Raw genomic sequence first — 20,691 nt, forward strand, 5'->3', positions numbered from 1 at the left:
GTTGGTCGGGCGGGCGGATGGCGGCGTTAAACTGGTGTTTCCAGTCAATAACTTTTGTTTCGGTAAAGATATTTGAATAAAACTTGGTATGTATGTAGCTTATATCAAGACAAAGGCTGGGATTGATTTTGGGGTTTCTGGGGTAAAGGTCACTGTTACTTAAAATAGAAAAAGGGTTTCCGGTCAATAACTTAACTTAGGAATGAGCTATCATGATGAAACTTGGTGTATAGAAAACTTATATAAAGTTGTAGCTTGGGATTGATTTTGGGGTTTCTGGGATCAAGGTCAAGGTCATTGTTACTAAAAATAGGGTTAGGGTTAGGTTAGGGTTAGGGTTAGCATATCTTCTACATGCATGGAGGGATTTTGATGAAAGTTGGCACAATTGTTCACCATCATGAGACGGAGTGTCATGCGCAAGAACCAGGTCCCTAAGTCTAAGGTCAAGGTCACACTTAGAGGTCAAAGGATACAAGAATGAAAACTTTGTCCGGAGCATATCTTCTTCATGCGTAGAGGGATTTTGATGTAACTTGGCACAATTATACACCATCATGAGACGAAGTGTCTTGCGCAGTTCCCTTCTTTAGAATTACTTCCCTTTGTTGTTACTATAAATAGCTTATATTGTAACTTTTTCATTACTAGACGTAGGGAAAAATCGAGACCACTTTTCTGTAGTACAACATGCATGTTACATCCAATTTTGAGGTGTATTTTGACCAATCTCTACCTGGTAAGGATTTCTGTGTGGACTTACAATTTTTTTTTTGTATTTTTTTTTTTTTTTTAAATTTTAGGTGTATTTTAAGGTATCTCTACCTGGTAAGGAGTTTTTTTGTGGACTTAGAAAAACAAAAGAATTACAATGATTACTAAACAACCGCAAAATTAAAATTCCATTTGCAAATACAGTAGAGACCGTACCATAGCTCTTCGCATTCTTCGAGTTTTCAAAAAAATGTTGTTTTTACAAGAGCACCGGTTACGATTAAAAATGTAAACAACGGACTCTGTCTATAAATTATTTGAATGAATGAATGACCGTCGATCTTAGTCATAATACTGATTGACAGTGAATGCTAATGACTCCATGTGTTGCAGAAAGGTATTTAGTTTGTAACTGTAATTTCCTATCAATTGATATACTGTCGAAACTGGTAAAGTAATTGCTTATATTTGGACAAAGCCCTCTGTCTTTGCCATTCGCCAGCTGCTAAAAAGGCAAATATGTAAGATTCAGTGTAAGTTATATTTCACTGGTACTACCAGTTAGTAAGTTCATACTCTAAAAAACACGTCAGAGAAATTTGGGCAGTTTTTACCGATTAAAACGTTTGCAGCATTAGATTATATTTTTTCTTTACACGAAAATTGCCGTTAGGTAACAAAGCGAATACGCCGATAATCCGGAGTATGCCGATTATGTGTTATTGTCACAAAACTGTTCCAGTTCACGTAATGTAATCGGGGCACTTAAACTGCCTAGCTATAGCTACTGCTGTTATAGGGAAGTGGTAGAGTGTCTGCCTTACGTGTGAGAGGTCCTGGGTTCGAGTCCCAGTTAGAGCCCAACAATTTTCATTCTGCTACAGCATCTTTTTGCTGTTAAAGGACTGTTCCAGTTGTTTTATATTTTTTAGCACATGGATCATTATTTAGAAATCCAGATCACAGTTTAATGTTAAATCAAATGCACCCAAGTAGAAAATATTCGCTATATTGTCCCTTTGATGTTTCTGCTCTCCAGGTCCGAGAAGAGTTACATTTCCTTGATCACAAAATTTTCTTTTACATGAAAATATTAAATGCTCATAACTCTACGCTTCTGGTTAAAATATTGTTAATATATCTATTTTTGAGAAATATATGTACATTTGTCTTCATTTCAAAGCTTTTTAACTTCATACCTATGATTTGAAAAACTTAGGTACTATCTCTAAATACAGGTGCTAGAGTAAAGAAATTTGCTGTGACGGGCGTATATTGTGACATTCTGGCACTCTTGTTTATTCTTATGAAAAGTGTTGAAAACCTGGTTTCGTGGCATTGCCACGTTTCTTGTTAGTAATTTCAGTCATCCTGATACATGTTTAAGCAAGCTTAGTTTTACTACATCCAAACACTTTACAGAGTTTTAGCTCGACTATTGGAAGAGTAAGGGAGCTATCCTACTCGCCTCCGTGTCGGCGTAAGCATTAGCGTCACACAAATATTAAAGTTTGCGTACCACCCCAAATATTTTCAAAGTCCATTGAGATATTGCTTTGATATTTTGCATACTTGTTTACCGTCATGGCCCCAGTCTGTAAAAAGGAGCAGGCAACTCTATCAAGCATTTTGACTGAATTATGGCCCCTTTTCGACTTAGAATATGCTTATTGTAATGTTAAAGTTTTACTCATAGCTTATATTATACTATCAAGCACTTAGAATAGTCGAGCGCGCTGTCAGCTGACAGCTCTTGTTGTACTCCAGATACATTTGTTTGTTTGTTTGTATAGGGTTTAACACTGTTGTTCAACAGTATTTCAGTTATGTAATGGCGGGCAGTTAACCTAACCAGTGTTCCTGGATTCTGTACTCCATACAAACCTGTTCTCCATAAGTAACTGCCAACTTCCCCACATGAGTCCGAGGTGGAGGAAGAATGATTTCAGACACATTTTCTTTTATCAAATCATCATGGAGAACATATGGCCGCCCAAGGAACGAACTCATGACCCCGCATTTCATAGAGTGCTCTCTATATTGAGCTAAGTGGGCGGGTACAAGTTCTAAGCGACATCTATAACAAATTCAAATTCTCCAGATAAAAGTTTACATGAGCTAAATAAATTCCAGTTCCAGATGATTGAATTGCCTTGTCTACTCATTGGAAGATTATCAGTGGTCAGTAGGTGACTCCTATTGATTTTTTGTTACTTGGTCAAATGTCAAGGTTACAATGACCTTGAAACTGAAAACGGTTTACTCTCAATAAGTGCCAACAGTCATCAAAGTTTATAGAATGATTGCTGTTATCAGAAAATGAACCCTACTGTCTTGGTTGTCAGTAGCTCAAAGGTGAAGGTTAGACTGAAAACAAGTTTACTCTCAATAAGAACTGTTTGGCTGTCAGTCTTTATAGGCTGGTTGCCATTGACCTTGAGGCTTGAAATGGTTTAGAACCTAGCTAGAAGATACTTTGGCCTAGGGACACCACACTTCATGCATGATTGCCTGCAGTCAGTAGATTATCTTCGATTATGTTGTTGTCATTAGCGTGAAGGTTGAAGTCTCGATGACTTAAAGGCTGAAACAGTTTCAGATTAATAACTAGTGAACTTTTGAAGATGATGTGGTTAAAATTCATGGGATGTTTACCTGTGATTAGTAGATAACCAGTTGGGTTTTTAGTGTCAGCAGAACAAGGTCACAGTCACTTAAGTCGGATCAACAACTTGAGAATGACTGGCCCCTGGATTGTCAATTTTTATAGGAAAATTACCGGTAGCTAGTAAATGATCCCAGTTGTTTTGGGTCATAATGTAAAATGCAATGTCACGGTCACTTTAAAACTGAATAGTTTCTGATTAACAACGGAGAACGCTTGGATGAGTATATGGGCATCGAGGTACATATACAGCATGCGTGTTACGTGCTCAGTTGTCAACCCCTATTTTTGGCGTTTAGAGATCAAAGGTCATAGTCGAAACACTTAAGACAGAAAATTACACACCCAGTTGCAGCGGACAAGCCGGCATGGGGGCAAAGGTGTTTTAAAAACGGTTCTTGTTAAAAATACAATACAATACAATACAATACAAATATTATTTATTGTCGGTATGGCACAAAACAAATCAACATTATCTATGAATAGCTATTGACCGACTTATTTAACAAATATATAACAATTGATACACAATTTTAGTATGAGTAAAAAAGCATTTGCACACATATTATTAAAACATCATAATGAACAGCACATTTACATATTAAAAAAACGTTTTCAATATGAGGAAGTGAGTAAAAATTCAGCCCATAGCAACCTTACATCAATGCCAAGGCTGAGGTTACTAGTATGTATATTATACTAAAATTTGGATCTTTGTATATACATGTACTTAGCTTGTTAATAGCAGTAGCATAAGGCTCGTATACGAGTGCCATATGTCTTGTTTTATCATTATGTCCCAAAATAGTTGTACAAGGTGGATAAATGTGTTTCTGTAAATATTTTCCTTGTAAATACATGTAAATGTCAGCATTAAATAGTTGGAAATCGAGAAAGTAGTGTTTCATAACTGTGTTTACTATTTTGATTGAAATACTTTCTAAAGTTATTTTCATGGAAACTCGACTGTATAGCTAGATCCTACACAATGCTGTAAATGGCCAATAATGCTGTCTGAATTGCTGTCGTACAAGTTTTAAAATTGCAGATTTTGTGCTGCCAGGAATACTTTTCTCTTGTGAACGGCTTTATTTTCCGTGCCTCTGCCAAAAAGTCTGCCAAACAAACCAGCAACTCGAATACCTTTTGCTCTTCAGTTGTAAACGTAAAATGCAAAGAATGAAGTAACACTGACGGCTACGAAGAAACAGTGCTCAACTTTTCAAGAACACCTCATTGAGTATTTGAAGTTCGTGCCCCAAGATGTAACCCAGCACGTGTGTGTCGACGTGTTCCCCAGCAGTAAGTCTGGAGGCAAACTGGAAGTGACCTTTATGTATTCACCTAAATATAGGTGGCTAAAAATATTGCAAGTGTCTGTGTCAATCGAATTCAGTCCTTTAAGTTTAAATCGTAACCCTAAATCTTTTGTTCTATTTTTGTAAACCTATCGCCGTTAATAGAACAATGCGATTTTTTCTTTTGTTTTGAAATTAAGCGACTGTCACATTTTGTCAAGGGTCATTTCTCTTACAAAAATAGTTACATTTTATGTGTCGATACAAAAACTTTCAGATGGAAACTAATTTTGTCGAAGAATAAACTTTTATTAACTGGAATCACGAAAATGTTTTGGCATCTTTTTTTTTTCGAAAAGTGATAAACTACAGCGGATGCTTATCAATAAATACTCCACTACTGGTGAAAAGTTAACATTGTACGCAAGCTTTAGAGTAAAAAAGACATAAGACAGAGAACTTGGACAGACAATGGGTTGTTCACAGTCCACGCCGTCGAGGACGACCCGTCGTAAGAAGAGAAAACGATCGAGAAAGAAGCATGCTGTGCCGAATGAGTGCAAGGAGATGAGCATCAAAAGACAAGCGGCCCCTACACAGACTGCAATATTTTATAACGAACCAGAACAGTTCGCGGCTCCCAAAAAGAACTACAAATCTGAGCATATAGAACAAGTGGTAAGACAAAGTCGGCTTTCGTATTCTTTAGTATTTGACTAGTTCAACCCTTTTCTATAGACATGTGTCAGTGCAGGATTGATGTACAAAAAAAAACTGCCTTGATCAGTCAACACCTGCCGCATTTTCCATTTACGTAACATGTTCGCGCTTGTACAGTTTCCAAGTACCGGGTATATAAGTATGGCAGTGCTCCCAGTGTGGGCTCTGCACATTGTCTTTTTTTTAAAATAGCTGCCGCGGCAAACTCAGTATTTAGATACGGTGCAAAACAACGACAACAACACAACCATTATTTATAACGAGATAACATAAATTATCATAGACCTCGGGCAATAGTTTTCTTTATTGACCGACAGGTCATTGTCATTCAGTGAGTGTTTTATTATATGACACCACAAATAAGTTTTATTTTTTCTTCTTCGATATTTTACTTTAAGTCAGCAAAATTTGATGTTGAACTATACACCAGTCAATAGCATGAACTTTTTTTATCAGTCATATACATAAGGAGTCCTCTCATGTGATGTTAATTATAACTTAAAATTGAAATGTTGATGCCAACATCATTCATTTTCATATCCATGGAGTTGAATAATTTGGAATAATTTTAAAGTTTCTTTTTAACGCCGATCTTTCAATGTGTGTGTTTCTCACAAAATTTAAAGCATAAAAAGATTGAAAATTTGCTGTATATGAATCAAATGCTACTTGGATTTTAACTTTTTACAGACAGAACTGCCTGTTAAGACAGTGTCTAGGGTAGTGTTCAAACAGGCGACCTACACGGGTATCTACAATATAAAAGTCCATTATGCCGACCATAACAACTGTCGTATACAAGGTGCACAGTTTCTACCGAATGGTAACCTGATAGTATGCGACCAGCCAAACCAGACATTGAAACTGTGGAGTACGACATTCCAGTATTTGGCACACTTTGTACTTCCAGGTAAACAACCCCATTAATTTCTTAACGGGTAACTTATGTCTACATATTATTATGGTGTCGGCTAGTGGGGAGTTCGGTGTCGTCCCTGTACAAAAATATGAGCTTTTGTTTCATTATTATGTGCCTATTAAAACAGCGATTATATATATGATTTTTTCAGCACAGTTTATGTGTGTGTTTACTTCTACAAATAAAAAGACAATAGTCATGTCTAGTAATGGTCGAAATCGGCTCGACCGATAGATAAAACATTCACGAAAATGATATCACTCTTTGGGTTTAACGCCGTTTTTCAGCAATATTTCAGTTATGTAACGGCGGGCAGTTGACCTAAACAGTGTTCTTGGATTCTTTACCAGTACAAACCAGTTCTACACAAGTAACTGCCATCTTTCCCACATGGATCAGAGGTGGCGGACGAACGATATCAGACACAATGGCCCACTTGTTCGAAACTTTAACAGGCGATTAAGCTAACGGTTGATTAACTTTTAGTGGTATTTTTCGGCATTTCAGACGACTTTGAAAAACAAATGTATAAGGTAAGAATTATGAACAATGAAAACTCTTTACAATAAAATCAACACATCATACTAGTGTTTCTCATCAAATCTAGTATTTTGAATCAAAATTTAACCGGCGGTTAGTTTAACAGCCGGTTAAAGTTTCGAACAACCGCCTCGCCCAGGGCTCGAACTCACGACCACGCGATCAGATTAGGTCTGCGCTCTCTCTATTAAGCTAAGTGGGCGGACAGTGATGGTTAGATATTGATCAGCTATTTATGTATTGTATATATACACACTTTACTTGACGTTTCCGGGGCATCTAATTGATTTAAGCGTATTTTATTGTCTTTATATACATGCAAATAGATACACAAAGTAACAAAACAAAAGCAAATTGGTATGGCAACAAGTTCTTACAACATTACACTAGGCCTTCCCAGACTGAAACCTGTGTTAAAGACCACCTCTAAACAGAGACTACCTGGCTCTAAAGACCACATGTTTTGTTTCCCATTTTAACATTTACAGTGCATTTTAACCTGTGAATATAAAAGACCACCTCTCCTAAGGGTGGTCTTCATGGACAGGTTTGACTGTACATAGTCGCAGCAATGAAACAGCATCAATACAATGTACATGTACATGGCCACAGGTACTGCACGTTTTGTTTTGGTAATGACTGTGTTATCCTTATACTGCCATGACATTTTTTCATGTTTTCACTATAATTTCCTCGTAGGACGCCCACATACACTGTGTCTTCACTCGTCCAACCGCGATGGATCCGACGTATTTGTCACAATACCTAGCGACAGAACTATCATGGAGTTTTACGTAGATGACAGAATAATTATCCCAGGACAGAAAATACGGACGGACGGCTTTTGTTTCGGAATAGCTCCGTATAAACACGGACTCGTTGTTGGAGTAGGTTCTAAAATAGAATTTATGGATACCGATGGAAATGTGTTGAAAACTTTGCAATATGCTGGCGACGGTTCATCCCAGTTTGGTTCCATCTTTCATCTGTCGGTGACTGATACTAACAATATAATTGTGTCCGACTCAACGAAAAGGTGTGTTACATGTATAACACCTGATGGAGAGGAGATATTCAGGTAAGTTTACAATTCCTGATGAAGGGAAGAAAGTCAGATTCGTCTATAAATCGCGATAGAGGAATGAGATTCAGGTACGTGGGTATTTTTTACCGGCCAGGAGATATTCAGTAACGTGTATTACGTGCGGTGAAAGGAGATGTACGAGTGTAAACTCGTTGATGAGCAGCTATTCAGTTACGTGTATATTTCCGGTACGTGTATATTTCCTGTACGTGTATATTTCTCGATTACGAGATGTTTATGCATGTGTAGAGAAACATATTGAGAGAAAAACAGACCGTGTATTACACCCGACGGATAGATGTGCACGCACGTGTATAAACGCCTGATGGAGAGATGTTCAGGTATTGTATAACGCCCAGAGAGATATTCAAGTGCGTGTATAACGTCCGACGGAGAGATTTTGAGGTACGTGTATTACGTGCGGGAAAGAGATGGATCTAGATGTTGATGACGACGTACAATTCCGATGTGTAGACAATGATTCAGATGTTATGCATATGTGGGACTGGAGAAATAATTTTGTAATGTGACTTGTATAAACGCCGATGAAGAGTTAGTATGTAAACAGTACAGGGGTGTAAACTCCGACGGAGAATTTGACGTACGTTATGCACCTGATCAAGATTTGATCGCGTCAAGCCGGGGAATGACAGGTATGGGCATAACGTGTGACGGAGAAACATTGTCACGACTTAACGCCGGAAGATTGTAAATACTTGATTCCATAACAGAGACTTCATAGGGATGGGACTTTGACAAAAAAGACGGTTACGTCCCTAGGGTGGGGATTTAGACAACAAATTTTTTGAAATGTCAAATTCCCCCGGGTCGGCCCGCCGCCCCCTGGGCGGGCAAAATATTGACAGGTGCATTACGTGTATAACGCCAAATCGAGAGATTTTGAGGTACATGTATAACGTCCGACGGAGAAATATTGAGGTACGTGTATAACGCCCTAGTGAGACTGATCGGGTACGTGCATAACGTCCGACGGAGAGATATTCTGGTAACACAGTATCTCTCCATCGGGCGTTACACACGTACTTTTACATATCTTCGTATGTTTAACGCCCGATGAAGATATGTAAAAGTACATGTGTAATGCCCGATGGAGAGATGCTGAGTTATGTGTATAACGTCCGATGGAGAGATGTTCAGATATATTACGTCGATAACGGCCGATGGGGAGATATTCAGGGATGCCGTATAACGCCTGATGGAGAGATATTCAGGGATATGTATAACGCTCGATGGAGAGATGTTTAGGTTCGTGTATAACGCCCGATGGAGAGATGTTTAGGTACGTGTACAAAGTCTGATGGAGAGATGATCAGGTACGTGCATAATGTCCGACGGAGAGATATTCTGGTACGTGTATAACGCCTGATGGAGAGATGTTCAGGTACGTGTATAACGACCGATGGAGAGATGATCAGGTACGTGTAATTTCCAACGGAGAGATATTAGGTACGAATAACGCCCGATGAGATATATGTATCAAAAGTAGTGTATAACGACCGATGAAGAGATATTAGACGTGTAATCGCCCAGATGAGAGAGTATTAGATACGCGATGAAGCCCGATGGAAAATATATAGGTACATGTGATAAGCCGAAGGAGAGTTTGGGTACAGGTATAACGCCCGATGAAGAGATATTCAGGTACGTGTATAACGCCCGAAGGAGAGATATTCAGGTACGTGTATGAAGCCCGATGGAAAGATATTCAGGTATGTTTATAACGCCCGAAGGAGAGATATTCAGTCACGTGTATAACGCCCGATGGAGAGATATTCGGATATGTGTATAACCCCTGGTGGAAAGGAGATGATCAGGTGCTTTTATTTATCTGTTAAAAGTAATTTCTAGAAAGGGATATAAAGGGACGATTCCATTATCTATCTTTATCTCTGATTATTGATGATATTGTATCATGTATATCAAAAGACAAAATATGGTTTCCGATAATCATATATGTGGTTGAATATGAAACTATTTCCACTTATTTCTAATATTTATTCATCTTCAGAAAAAAAATGTAAAAAAATGATAACTTTTTTCCCCAGCCACATAATGATAACTTATCTTCCATCTGTATGAAATAGCAGGCATCATTTTTGAATGGAACTTAAATAGAAATTGAATGTCACTCATTGGTTTTGTATGAATAAAATATTGAAATATTAAAAATACTAATTATACTTAAGAAGCTCGTACATTAACATTATGAAATGAAGAATTTTAGCAAATTATTTTCTAGATATGATGAGATTGGTATTCCCCACGGTACAATGACTGATAAAGAGGAAAATATATACATCTGCGGTAAGACAACACTGTTGCAACCCGATGCTTTATTAACCTTTAGTCTATTGGCGGCAAGTGCTTTTGTCTTTGCGACCAATGCAGACAAAGATCGGCCTGCGAATATTCTGTCAATAAATTTTCAGCGAACACCCCTTCGAATAATAAATGGTACGATAAACCAGTCCATTTCAGAAATATAGCAAGGTAAGGTTATGTAGGAAAAATGCTGAAATATTTTGCATTATCCTTAAATTATCGTAGACTTCAGCATTTACCGAGATATTATAATTTGATGATACGGCATACTGACACACTGATGATGGTAGCGGAAGACCCACTGTGCCTCTACGGACAGTATTTCATGCAGTAAAGGCATCCTCACATGTAATAATCTAACACCCGAGCGAAGTTTCGAATGGAACAAATGATTCGAAGCAAGTAACCCTGACCGCTTAATTACATGTGGGACAGTTGTATATTTCTATGTATAAATCCCACTGTTATTTATTTTTATGTACCAGTACACTCAGTGTCCAATGTTCAAAGTAATATTTCTATTAATATCAACCTATAAATTCAGTCTTTTTAAAATATCATATTCTCAAGTTCAGTTAAAAACGGAACGTTCGACACCGGCTGTGTAAAGAAAGGGACCAAAAAAAACCCCCACGGATGTCTCGTGCTCTATATATTCTTACATGTAAAAATGTTCAATTGTTTCATACACGATTGAGAAACATGATTCAAGTAGAAAGGTACACAGATTTTGAGATATTAAGGCTCCATTTAGTTTTAGGTACGCTCATGTGAGCTGATGGAGGTCTGTGTTAAATATATAGGCCTACCTATCTTTTCTGTTTTAGGCAATGAAAAGGGAGCTATAGATGTTCTTCACCAACTTACAATGAGAGGAGAGAAAATAAAAAGTTTGTTGTCATGGAGACATGTTGGCTTTACCCCTGACGTAATCTGCTTTCGAGAAAAAGACAAACTTTTAGCAGTTTGTGGAGAAAATGACAGAATAAAGACATTTAGGTGAGATATTGCACTGATTATATCATTCAAAAACATAAATGTTCTCCAATCTAAAAACTTGGAACAAGGCAAATAAATCTGCGCATCACTCACAAATCAACCAAAATACTGAATTCCCGGTGCTTTTAAAAATACATGCTACACTGGAAGACAATACATCATATAAATATCACATGCATTTGAGTATGTGAGCTGTTACTGTAAACCCGAGACATAATATCTCACAATATCTGCTGTATATTTATTTTTCTATACCTTATAGATCACTAAATGGATCTCTGTATGATATTCCAAAAGATCTAATTTGTTTTTGTTTGGTTTAACGTCGCACCGACACAATTATAGGACACATCGACATGGTGACTTTCCAGCTTTAATGGTGGAGAAAGACCACAGGTGCCCCTCCTTGCATTATTTCATCACGGGCGGACGCCAGGGTAGAACCACCGACTTTCCGCAAGCCAACTGGATGATTTCCTCATACAAAGAATTCAGTGCCCCGGGAGAGGCTCAAACCCGCATTGGTGAGGGGCAAGTGATTCAAAGTCAGCGACCTTAACCACTCGGCCATTGATTTAGAAGTTTCATATATAGGGAAATGCAAGCGAGTAATTTGTATAATAATAGTAAATGGAATATGGAAGTGGAGGAGCCAATAAACTAGTTACAACAGATCATACGGCAACCAGATCGCGAAAAAAATATGGATAGTAAATTATGGCATGTCAACATGCTTACCCGCAAAAACACATTGAGCTAATCTACATTGTGAAATAAAAATTGGATGCACATGCGAACAGACAGTTGACAAATTCTGTCGGCTACCACTTGAAACAAACTTTTTTCACGATTGTTTTAAGTTCTCTGCTTTTCTTCTGAACTGATGATTATATGGATATCAAGAAAATATATACATGTATTTGTATACTTGTTCAATTTTCAGACTAGATACAAGAAAGTCAGGGAAAATTTACGCCAATGACGTCATAATGGACGCAGAAAGAATACAGACAGAAAGAAGTACAAAAGAAGTGCAAGAAATCATGAAAAGGATTCTTATCAGATAGACTAATTTTAAAACCTTTAATAACTTGAGTTTTAAAACTGCAGATTTTCGTGCGAGATTTCAGTGAAAATTCTGTTTATAAGAAATGTCTCCATTTCATTATCAATTGTCATGTTAAAATTAAAATCATTGTCTCAAAATACAAAAGAGGAAGCAGTGAGAAAAGACAACACTTTTTAATGGTATATTTCTTAAATCTTAAGTACACACAAGTGTTAACGTCTGCTGTACCATTTCCGTAATAGGTTTTTTTCGAAATTGTCTTCTGCTTTTTCTTTTGGTGTTGAAGTGTTAAGTAGGAAGTATTTGTCATTCTAAAGACCTTTAGTATTCAAAAGTGGTAGTAGGAACTTTTCGAGTTTTGAATACACTCAAATTTATGGCCAAAATGTATTTTTTATTTGTGTCCTATGATCCTATGAAAAATTTTACAAAAAAAAAAAACGTCAGGAAAAATACACTATTATCTTTTTTGTAACGGTTGCCATACAGCTGTGATGTTAAACTAGACTATAATAACTGTTAAGCAGTCTCCCCTCGCATTCCATACCGATTTGACAGGGGTTTTTTGCGGGGTGGTGTGGTGTATAGAAGTAAATGTTAACATATGCAGAGAAAGGCATATTCAAAGTTAACAAATGGCGAACATATATATTTCATGAATAAATGTATGAAAACATTATGTATGAAAATTCATGCCCTATAAAGGACAATACATATTCGCCAAAAACAATCCCAGAGGATCATGCAGACGTTTATACCAATTACTCCTGTGTAGTTTCATTGAAATCCGTCCATGGCAGGGGTTTCGAGAAAATGAGCAGATATTAAAGTAAAATGGGGTTCAAAATCATTACATGAGGAAACGTGGAATATTCATTCAATATCATGTGCCTGGTGTGCTTAAATTTCGTGCATGCATTTTTTTAAAAATGAAACCAAGGCGCAAAACAATTTTTCTATTGCACAGACCTCCAATGAAAGATGAAGGTTACTTGTCTGAAATGCATAGTCGAGGAATGGTATTTCTGTTACACACTGGGTATGTAGAACATTGTTTTGTGTTTGGTTTCACATCCCATTTAAATCGAAATAAAACTGTAAGGTATAGAATCCAAACTTTTATACCTGCTACAATCACCGAGATACAGTAAAAGCACTGCATGCCGCTTGAAGCTATATCAATTATAGATATATGCATAATCACATCCCACCCACCTAATATACTATGAAATAGTACATCAGAGATCTAACCAGCATATACATTTTTATTGATTGAACTTCAAACACCTGTGGTAAAAGCAAGTGTTTAGACTTTCTCAGAGATCTCTTACGGCCAAGCAAAGGTAAGACAGTGGTTCCAGTTCTTTTCATACTAGAGTTTCATAATCAATATTCCAGAACCACATGGTGAGCAGTGTAACAAGATGTTAGATTGTGTTAAAACAAGACTGTTTGATCTAGGTGTTATTTTATTGCACATGTATGAATCACAGACATGTATATACACTAATTAAACAATCATTATGTGCATGTTACACAAATTTAATTTTCACATTTAATTGCTAACCATAATTTTAACATCATTTAAAAAGGAAATAATGAGCTTAATTTCATTTTTTTTTCTATAGCTGGTTTACCTTATGTTAAAGTAATGTACACGATCATAATAAATATGGTATACATACATTGACAATGTATAAAGTGTATGCTATAAGTTATACATTTCTAAAACCAGTCTTTAAAAAACAATAGTAGCATACAGTATATAGTCAATTTATGCATTCCACATATACTAGTATCAATCTGAACAACATTATCATAAACACATTAAAACCCTGTTTGGAGCATTGCAAGATTGTTTTATTTTCTGCAATAGCAAATTGTGGATACAAAGATAACAATATACAAAACAGTCAAATATCCAATGCACTTGAGTGTATTTAGCTAATAAAGACTTACATCACTGAAAGTGAAACTACATAGAAAGGAAAGTATAGCATGACAACACATATATTACACCTCTTAGGAGTGGTTTTCTGTTTAAATATTGCAAGTATATAATGAGCTGGAAAGAAAACAAGATAAGAGAGAAAAGCTAATCCCAAGTCGCTCACCTTATGGCCTCTACTCTGAACAACTTTAAAAAGATTGCAGGATACTCTGACTGAATTCTGCGGAAGATCCACTTTGTGGCTCATGAGAATAACTTAGACGTTCTTTCTTATTTTCTCTTTGAACCTTGTATGCAATGGAGGAGACCCAACTAAATTAAGGTAATAAAGGTTATACAAGGATGTTACATATAAAGTTTGGTGCAGATCAATCAGCCAATCTGTGAGAAACAAAAAACAAAACACATTTTTAGCTCTCCTGGCCACCCAGTGGAATGGAATGGAAGCATTCGTGTATGTACTATACCTTGTCACCAGGATTCATTATTCATATTTAAGGACGTAGTATACCTTGTCAGTTGTCACATGGGTAGATCTGTATTTCAGTTTTCTTTTATCCTAAACTTTCCTGATTTGTGGAAATTCTATCATGAGCTCATTTTTCAAAAAAAAAATAATGGTACAAAATCAGTCAACAACATTTTCTTACATTCTGCATGACATTTTAAAAACAGTTCAATGAAGCAGCAACTGTTCTGTCATTATCTAAACCTGACAAGCATGACAATAAATCCGCAAATGATGGAAATTTTAAGTTAGCCAAAATAAAAGACTTCCTAAAAATCATCATAATTTCGCATAGTTACTGACACATGCCCAGCAACTACAGAACATAGTTAAAAATGCATCAGTTCATTATTGGATGATCATAAAGTTGTTAACATGTACAGACGAGCTGAGAGCTGCCTTTGCTTGAACCCAGATAATTAGAACACCACCCAATGATGGAACTCATTGTCAGGTCATGGCAAAATCCTTAAGTAATGTAGTGTTTAATGGCGTGAACTGCTGATTACTCAAAAAGATTTTGTTGGCCTTGTTGAGTTTGTGTGAATAAAGTTCGTCTGTATATCTGTCTTTGACTCTTGTGGCCCTTGTATGCAAAGGGGCAAATGCATTTGTATAGCCTGACAGAGGTCCATATATAGGGATGCTACAGTGACAAAAATCGGTCCCGTAAAAATGGAGAAAAGTATAAATTTCGGTCTGATATCTCAATACACGATCACCTGCCAAGTAGGAAATTGTTGGTCGCACCTTCAGATAATCAATAAACGTGTCAATCGGTCTGATTGTCACTTTGATAATCGGTCCGTAATTAGCGCGTGACGCAATCAGTGCTCGCGCGGCACATCCTTTAATGTTTGCAGACAGCCGACTGCGGTGTATAAAACATTTTTGACTGGTTTCCTAACGTTTCTGACTGGATCCAAATCATTTCGACGGGGATCCACTTCTTTTATTTAGAATCCGACGGATGGTTATTTCAAAAGGTATGTTTGATCACGGTAACAAACAAATGGTCGCTGCATTTAATCAAAGAGCTATAATTGTACATTATAGGTCTTTGATTTAATTAGACATCACACTGAAAACCGATAAAAATAATTTTTATAATTACTTGATTTGAAAACATTACATGATTCATTTGTTGGGGCTCCAGTTGAAACAAATGCAGAAAATCTTTCTTTGCAACCCGACTGTACAAAAAAGAAAAAAAATGGAGGGGCAACCACGAATGATAAGAAAACCGGAGTGGCACTGTTTATCAAATCGGTCTTTTAAAAAACGTTTCAAAATGAAATTTTGTTTACATCAGAAGAGAACATATAACTTTATAAAATGTAATTGCTTATTGAAGTACAACGTAAGTGAAATGAAATATCCGTGGCCAACCCGCGTGACGTTTTGGTACTATACATGCGGGAAATTCGATCTCAGCGTTCAAATAACGTACACATTCGGTCCGCAGTGAGTATTCTTTAAATACTGAGGCTGTTTAGCAGAGAATATGTGTCGTGTAACTCCCTTTGACGCATTGTATTTTATAGAATTCCGTCAAAGAATGAGGAAACATCACAAAGTATCTGCCGTGTATACGGTATCGAAGTCACGTGCGTTGGCTTTTAGACTAGTTACGCACACGGTGTCAATGCCTCGTATTATCTCGGAAAAACATCGAAATTTAAACAAAGTAACGATCACACATAACACCGAATAACTGTCTTCATTGTATGGTAACGCGCGGTGACTGGTAACTCAGTTTTAATGCATGACATGCTTATTTCTTACCCTATCACGTTTTACAAAATATGTAATATTGGGAATGCGGTGGGTGGGGTAGCGCCGATGTCAGGATTTTCGTTTCGGACCGATTGAGTTATCAAAATTTCCGGAGCCCTGCTACAGTCCAAGTATAATGAAGATCTATTTATTCTTTCAAAGAAAAAATGTTTATGCCAGATGTATGCCAGTGTACCCACCTATACTACAAGCTCACTGTGAGTCTTTGACTCCGGCAAGCTAAACTACATTCTGGTAAGTGCCCAATATAGCTAACTAAAAGTAAAATTATAACAATTATTATAACATTGAACACAATATAAACAAGATTACACAGTAATATGAGGTACAGTTCAAAATATTACATATACATGTATATCACAATATCCTAAGATAAAGGGATCCTAATTACAAGTGGTTCAATTATGCAATAGATAGACAGTTTAGATAGATAGAATCAGAGACAAAGGAGAAATTTGCAATAGTGCTTACAAAATTCAAGAACCTATACAATTAATTCAGTACAATACTGGACAGGACAGATTTCAAAACAGTTTAACTTTGACTAAAACCTTTAAGTATTTAATTTTTCGAATATTTATGCTTTCTTCATATTTCAACTGGTGCAAATTACATTACAGACTTATTTTCAAAAATATTTACAAACATTTGTGATGGTTTAAATTTTGTGAATATTTGTGAAAAATGTGACACAGTCACACACTGGTTTAATACATTCAAAAATAAAAATTTAAAACAGTTTTGTATATCAACAAGCAACAGCACCTAAAATATAACATATATCAAACTGTGAGTTCTTAATTTGTCACTTTTAACTATTGAACTGTGAAAAAAAAACACAAATAACACCCAGTTTGCAATATTTACATATTTCAGATTTTACAGTGTATGTTTCATTACCAATATCTTTTGAAAAATAAGAACACTAGGTTATAATTATCTTCATTCCTCTCAAATGAATTACTAGTATCAATACTTTTTTACCTTCTATTATCATAATTATGTCACCAACAATCATGTTTGAACTATTCTACCAGCTTGAAGTACATTCTTCAAATACATACACCATACATTGTATTTAAGAAAAAATGCAAAGCAGAGTTATGGAACATGTGCAGAGCATGTCAGATCATCACAGTGAACAAGTCTGTGAAGTTTAAATCCATTCTCATCAGTGGCTACTGTGACACCAGATAACACACAAAAACTTAACTAAAAATTGCCATGCTGGAAAAGGGGCATAATTATGTAAAAAAAAAAAAAAGAAGTAAAAGTAATGTATGCATTGCAAGTCTGTTTATCACTGTAAGTGTGAAGTTTCATTGGTTACTGAGACACCAGCTTACATACAAAAACGTAACAATATCCATTTAGGCTGCCACATCCAAATGTGTGAGTGCAATAGCTCTACCATTTTATTACCCTTTCTTGTATTTTTCCAATAGCTAAAACTCCATACATTTTAAATGACCTTGTGAATCCACTTTAAAATTGTTGACTATTTAGATTTTGTAGATTTTTGTCTAGCGTCATGCTGTGTCCGTGTCTGTTTTTTCTTGGGCTGTATACCCACAGATTTAGTTCCTGTAGATGGGCTATGTTTGGTCTTGGGCCTGGTTCCAGCATCTCCGGGTGTAGCTCTTTCACTGCTTGGTCTCTGTATTCCTAAATCCTGTTCCCACATTGGTACCTGGCTTTTCACCATGGCCCAGTAGTTCTTCTACATAAAACGGTAGTATATTTTAGGTTATAGTTTGGAAACATTTTCATAAAGTAGCAAACTAAGGAAAAAACAAAATAAGGAAAATCTCACAACAAACATAACAGGCACTGCAACTTATATTTTGTATAATGGGGTGACAACTGTATTCAGTTTCAATGTCACAGTGACCTTGACCTTTGACCTACTGACCCCAAAATTACAGGGTTCATCTGCTTACCATCATTAAAGTTTCAAGATGAAAGCCATGGTATTCTTTAGTTATTGGGTGCGAACCATTTTCAGTCTTAAGGTCACTGTGAAACTGAGCTTTGCCCTACTGTCCTCAAAGACAATACGAGTCATCTACTGACTCAAGGCAATCAACCTATGAAGTGTGATCAATGTGAGACAATGCATTCTCTAGTTATCTATAATAGGTTAGAAACTAAATGATCTACTAATGGAAAGGCTGATATTGAGCAAAACCTCATCTTCTTTGAATGAGGGCATAATATTATACTGAAGTGAATATTACCTGAAGTGTCATGAACCTAGGAGTTGGTGCTGCATTGAGCGAATCATAAACTTCTTCTTTTGCTCCTCTTATATCCTGTAATATTAACATATAGTATGGTAAGAAGAGGAATGACAGCCTTGATAAAATAGAGGAAAATGTGGTAAGCTTGAAATTCATTTACCTGTAAAGACTTGAAGTGGGTATCTATTGGCATGGGTGTGACAGATAAAGGCACATATGTTGTTCTCTGTGTGAGAAATAATACAATGCCAAGCATGAGAGCAGGAATGGATTTTCAAATCCTTGTGCTTTTTGCAAGGATCTTGACTAGTTTGAAAGTCACCTGTTCACCCATAACAATCCCCTCATGTTTACTGAGTCTAAGTCAAATTTGTTTAAGATACATGCGACACAAACTTGTATGCTCTTTATGCATATTTTTGACAATCAAGGATCATAACTCTGGTCTGACTGACATAAATCAAGAACAAGGTGCACAACTTCACATGCTGTATATTTCTGTGACGTTTCATGACCCTTGGTCAAATACTTTTTGAGATAATTGTGTGACACAAACTTTTATGCCCTTTTATATACATTTTTGACTTAGTCAAGGGCCATAACTCTGGTCTGGCTGAGCAATATCTCTTACAAACCCTAGGAGCACAACTTCCAATGCTGAATAATACTCCTGTCACATTTCATAATCCTAGGTCAAATACTTTTGAAATACATGCCCCTTTTTATGCATACTCCATACTAAGTTAAGGGCCATAACTCTAGTATGGCCGTGTTACATCCAAATTAAAACATCAGGTGCACACCTGCCTGTGCTGAATAACAATCCCATGAGGTTTGATGACCCAGTCAAATACTATTTGAGATATACACAACACAAATTTGGACGGACATGGGCAATTTTAAGTGCCCACCCCACCCCCTCTTCCAAAACTTTTGGGACGGGTGTGGGGCTTAAAAAAAACAAAGGTTCAAACAGACAGATGAATGACATCTACTAATGCAGCATTATATCTTCTTTTAAAACATTAACATTACCTGTAATAATCTATGATTTCTGATGTAGGCCTGCTCTGAGGTTTGAGCACCATTTAATGTACCTGTATTCTGAGTCTGATTATAGGCTAGTGAACAATTAAGGAGGGCTTCCCTTCTTGACAGTCTGAAAATATATGAATGATTGTATCATAAAATGCATTACAATTTACAGACTTCATATTTGTTTCAGGTTTTGAACTGCCACAAATTTATTAAAATTTCACAAATTTATTAAAATTGAGTTGTACAAATGGGATGCAATCTACCACAAGGATATAACACACACTTCATTCCATATAATACTTTAACCTGTAGAGGCAGCTATATATAGTTGGTTGAGCTAATAATAGCCCATCATAATCAGGAACTTTTCCTTTTAAGAATGTTCACGAGAGAACTATCAGTACATACTGCCAGTTGGCCAAACTAAATATGAGTCCCCCCAAGTCACTGTACGTTACTTAATGTAGGGTGTACTATGTAGATAATGAGATATACAGCTGCAGTTCTGAGATGAGTAAGGTACGAGTTAACTCGTGTACAAAGCGATTGGTATATTCTGGATTTCACTTCTCTTACATTTCCTCGTGAAGTCGTACAAGTTGCATTTCTCTTGATGTCCATTGCAACAAACACTCATCTACCTCACTGCGAACTGTACTTCTTCCTTTTCCTGTCATTTCATTATAAATAAAATAAATTCTACTATTGCTGGTTGTTTACGACGCCGTAGGTACTGAAGAGTATTTCGGGTGTACTATAATCTATACAAATCCCGTTTCAAATTCCGTATAGTTCCGTACCAAAAT

General features: G+C 36.5%; 2 protein-coding genes across 2 annotated transcripts; one reads left to right on the forward strand and one right to left on the reverse strand.

Moving 5' to 3' along the window:
* Positions 1–4,919: 4,919 nt before the first annotated feature.
* On the forward strand, positions 4,920–12,518 carry LOC123528197 (uncharacterized). Its single transcript, XM_045307928.2, has 6 exons — positions 4,920–5,355; positions 6,088–6,307; positions 7,556–7,934; positions 10,201–10,265; positions 11,111–11,282; positions 12,226–12,518. The coding sequence occupies exons 1-6, from the start codon at positions 5,149–5,151 to the stop codon at positions 12,347–12,349; spliced, it is 1,167 nt and encodes a 388-aa protein (XP_045163863.2). The 5' UTR covers positions 4,920–5,148; the 3' UTR covers positions 12,350–12,518.
* Positions 12,519–16,346: 3,828 nt separating this feature from the next.
* Positions 16,347–20,643, reverse strand: LOC123527357 (uncharacterized protein C3orf14-like). The gene is made up of 4 exons (XM_053523342.1): positions 20,462–20,643; positions 19,883–20,006; positions 18,845–18,919; positions 16,347–18,327 (listed from the first exon to the last, which is right to left on the reverse strand). The coding sequence occupies exons 1-4, from the start codon at positions 20,560–20,562 to the stop codon at positions 18,106–18,108; spliced, it is 522 nt and encodes a 173-aa protein (XP_053379317.1). The 5' UTR covers positions 20,563–20,643; the 3' UTR covers positions 16,347–18,105.
* Between the last annotated feature and the right edge of the window lie 48 nt (positions 20,644–20,691).

The sequence above is a fragment of the Mercenaria mercenaria genome, chromosome 14, assembly GCF_021730395.1.
Source record: "Mercenaria mercenaria strain notata chromosome 14, MADL_Memer_1, whole genome shotgun sequence".
NCBI classification, from domain to species: domain Eukaryota; kingdom Metazoa; phylum Mollusca; class Bivalvia; order Venerida; family Veneridae; genus Mercenaria; species Mercenaria mercenaria.

What these genes read in the sequence shown, in the direction of transcription:
- LOC123528197 (XM_045307928.2), top strand. Translation starts at nt 5,149, where the DNA reads ATGGGTTGTTCACAGTCCACGCCGTCGAGGACGACCCGTCGTAAGAAG. An exon ending in CTGAGCATATAGAACAAGTG is followed by an intron (nt 5,356 to 6,087) that starts GTAAGACAAAGT and finishes AACTTTTTACAG; the next exon opens with ACAGAACTGCCTGTTAAGAC. An exon ending in GGCACACTTTGTACTTCCAG is followed by an intron (nt 6,308 to 7,555) that starts GTAAACAACCCC and finishes ATTTCCTCGTAG; the next exon opens with GACGCCCACATACACTGTGT.
- LOC123527357 (XM_053523342.1), bottom strand. Translation starts at nt 20,562, where the DNA reads ATGACAGGAAAAGGAAGAAGTACAGTTCGCAGTGAGGTAGATGAGTGT. An exon ending in GTACGACTTCACGAGGAAAT is followed by an intron (nt 20,007 to 20,461) that starts GTAAGAGAAGTG and finishes ATATATTTTCAG; the next exon opens with ACTGTCAAGAAGGGAAGCCC. An exon ending in CTAGGTTCATGACACTTCAG is followed by an intron (nt 18,328 to 18,844) that starts GTAATATTCACT and finishes CGTTTTATGTAG; the next exon opens with AAGAACTACTGGGCCATGGT.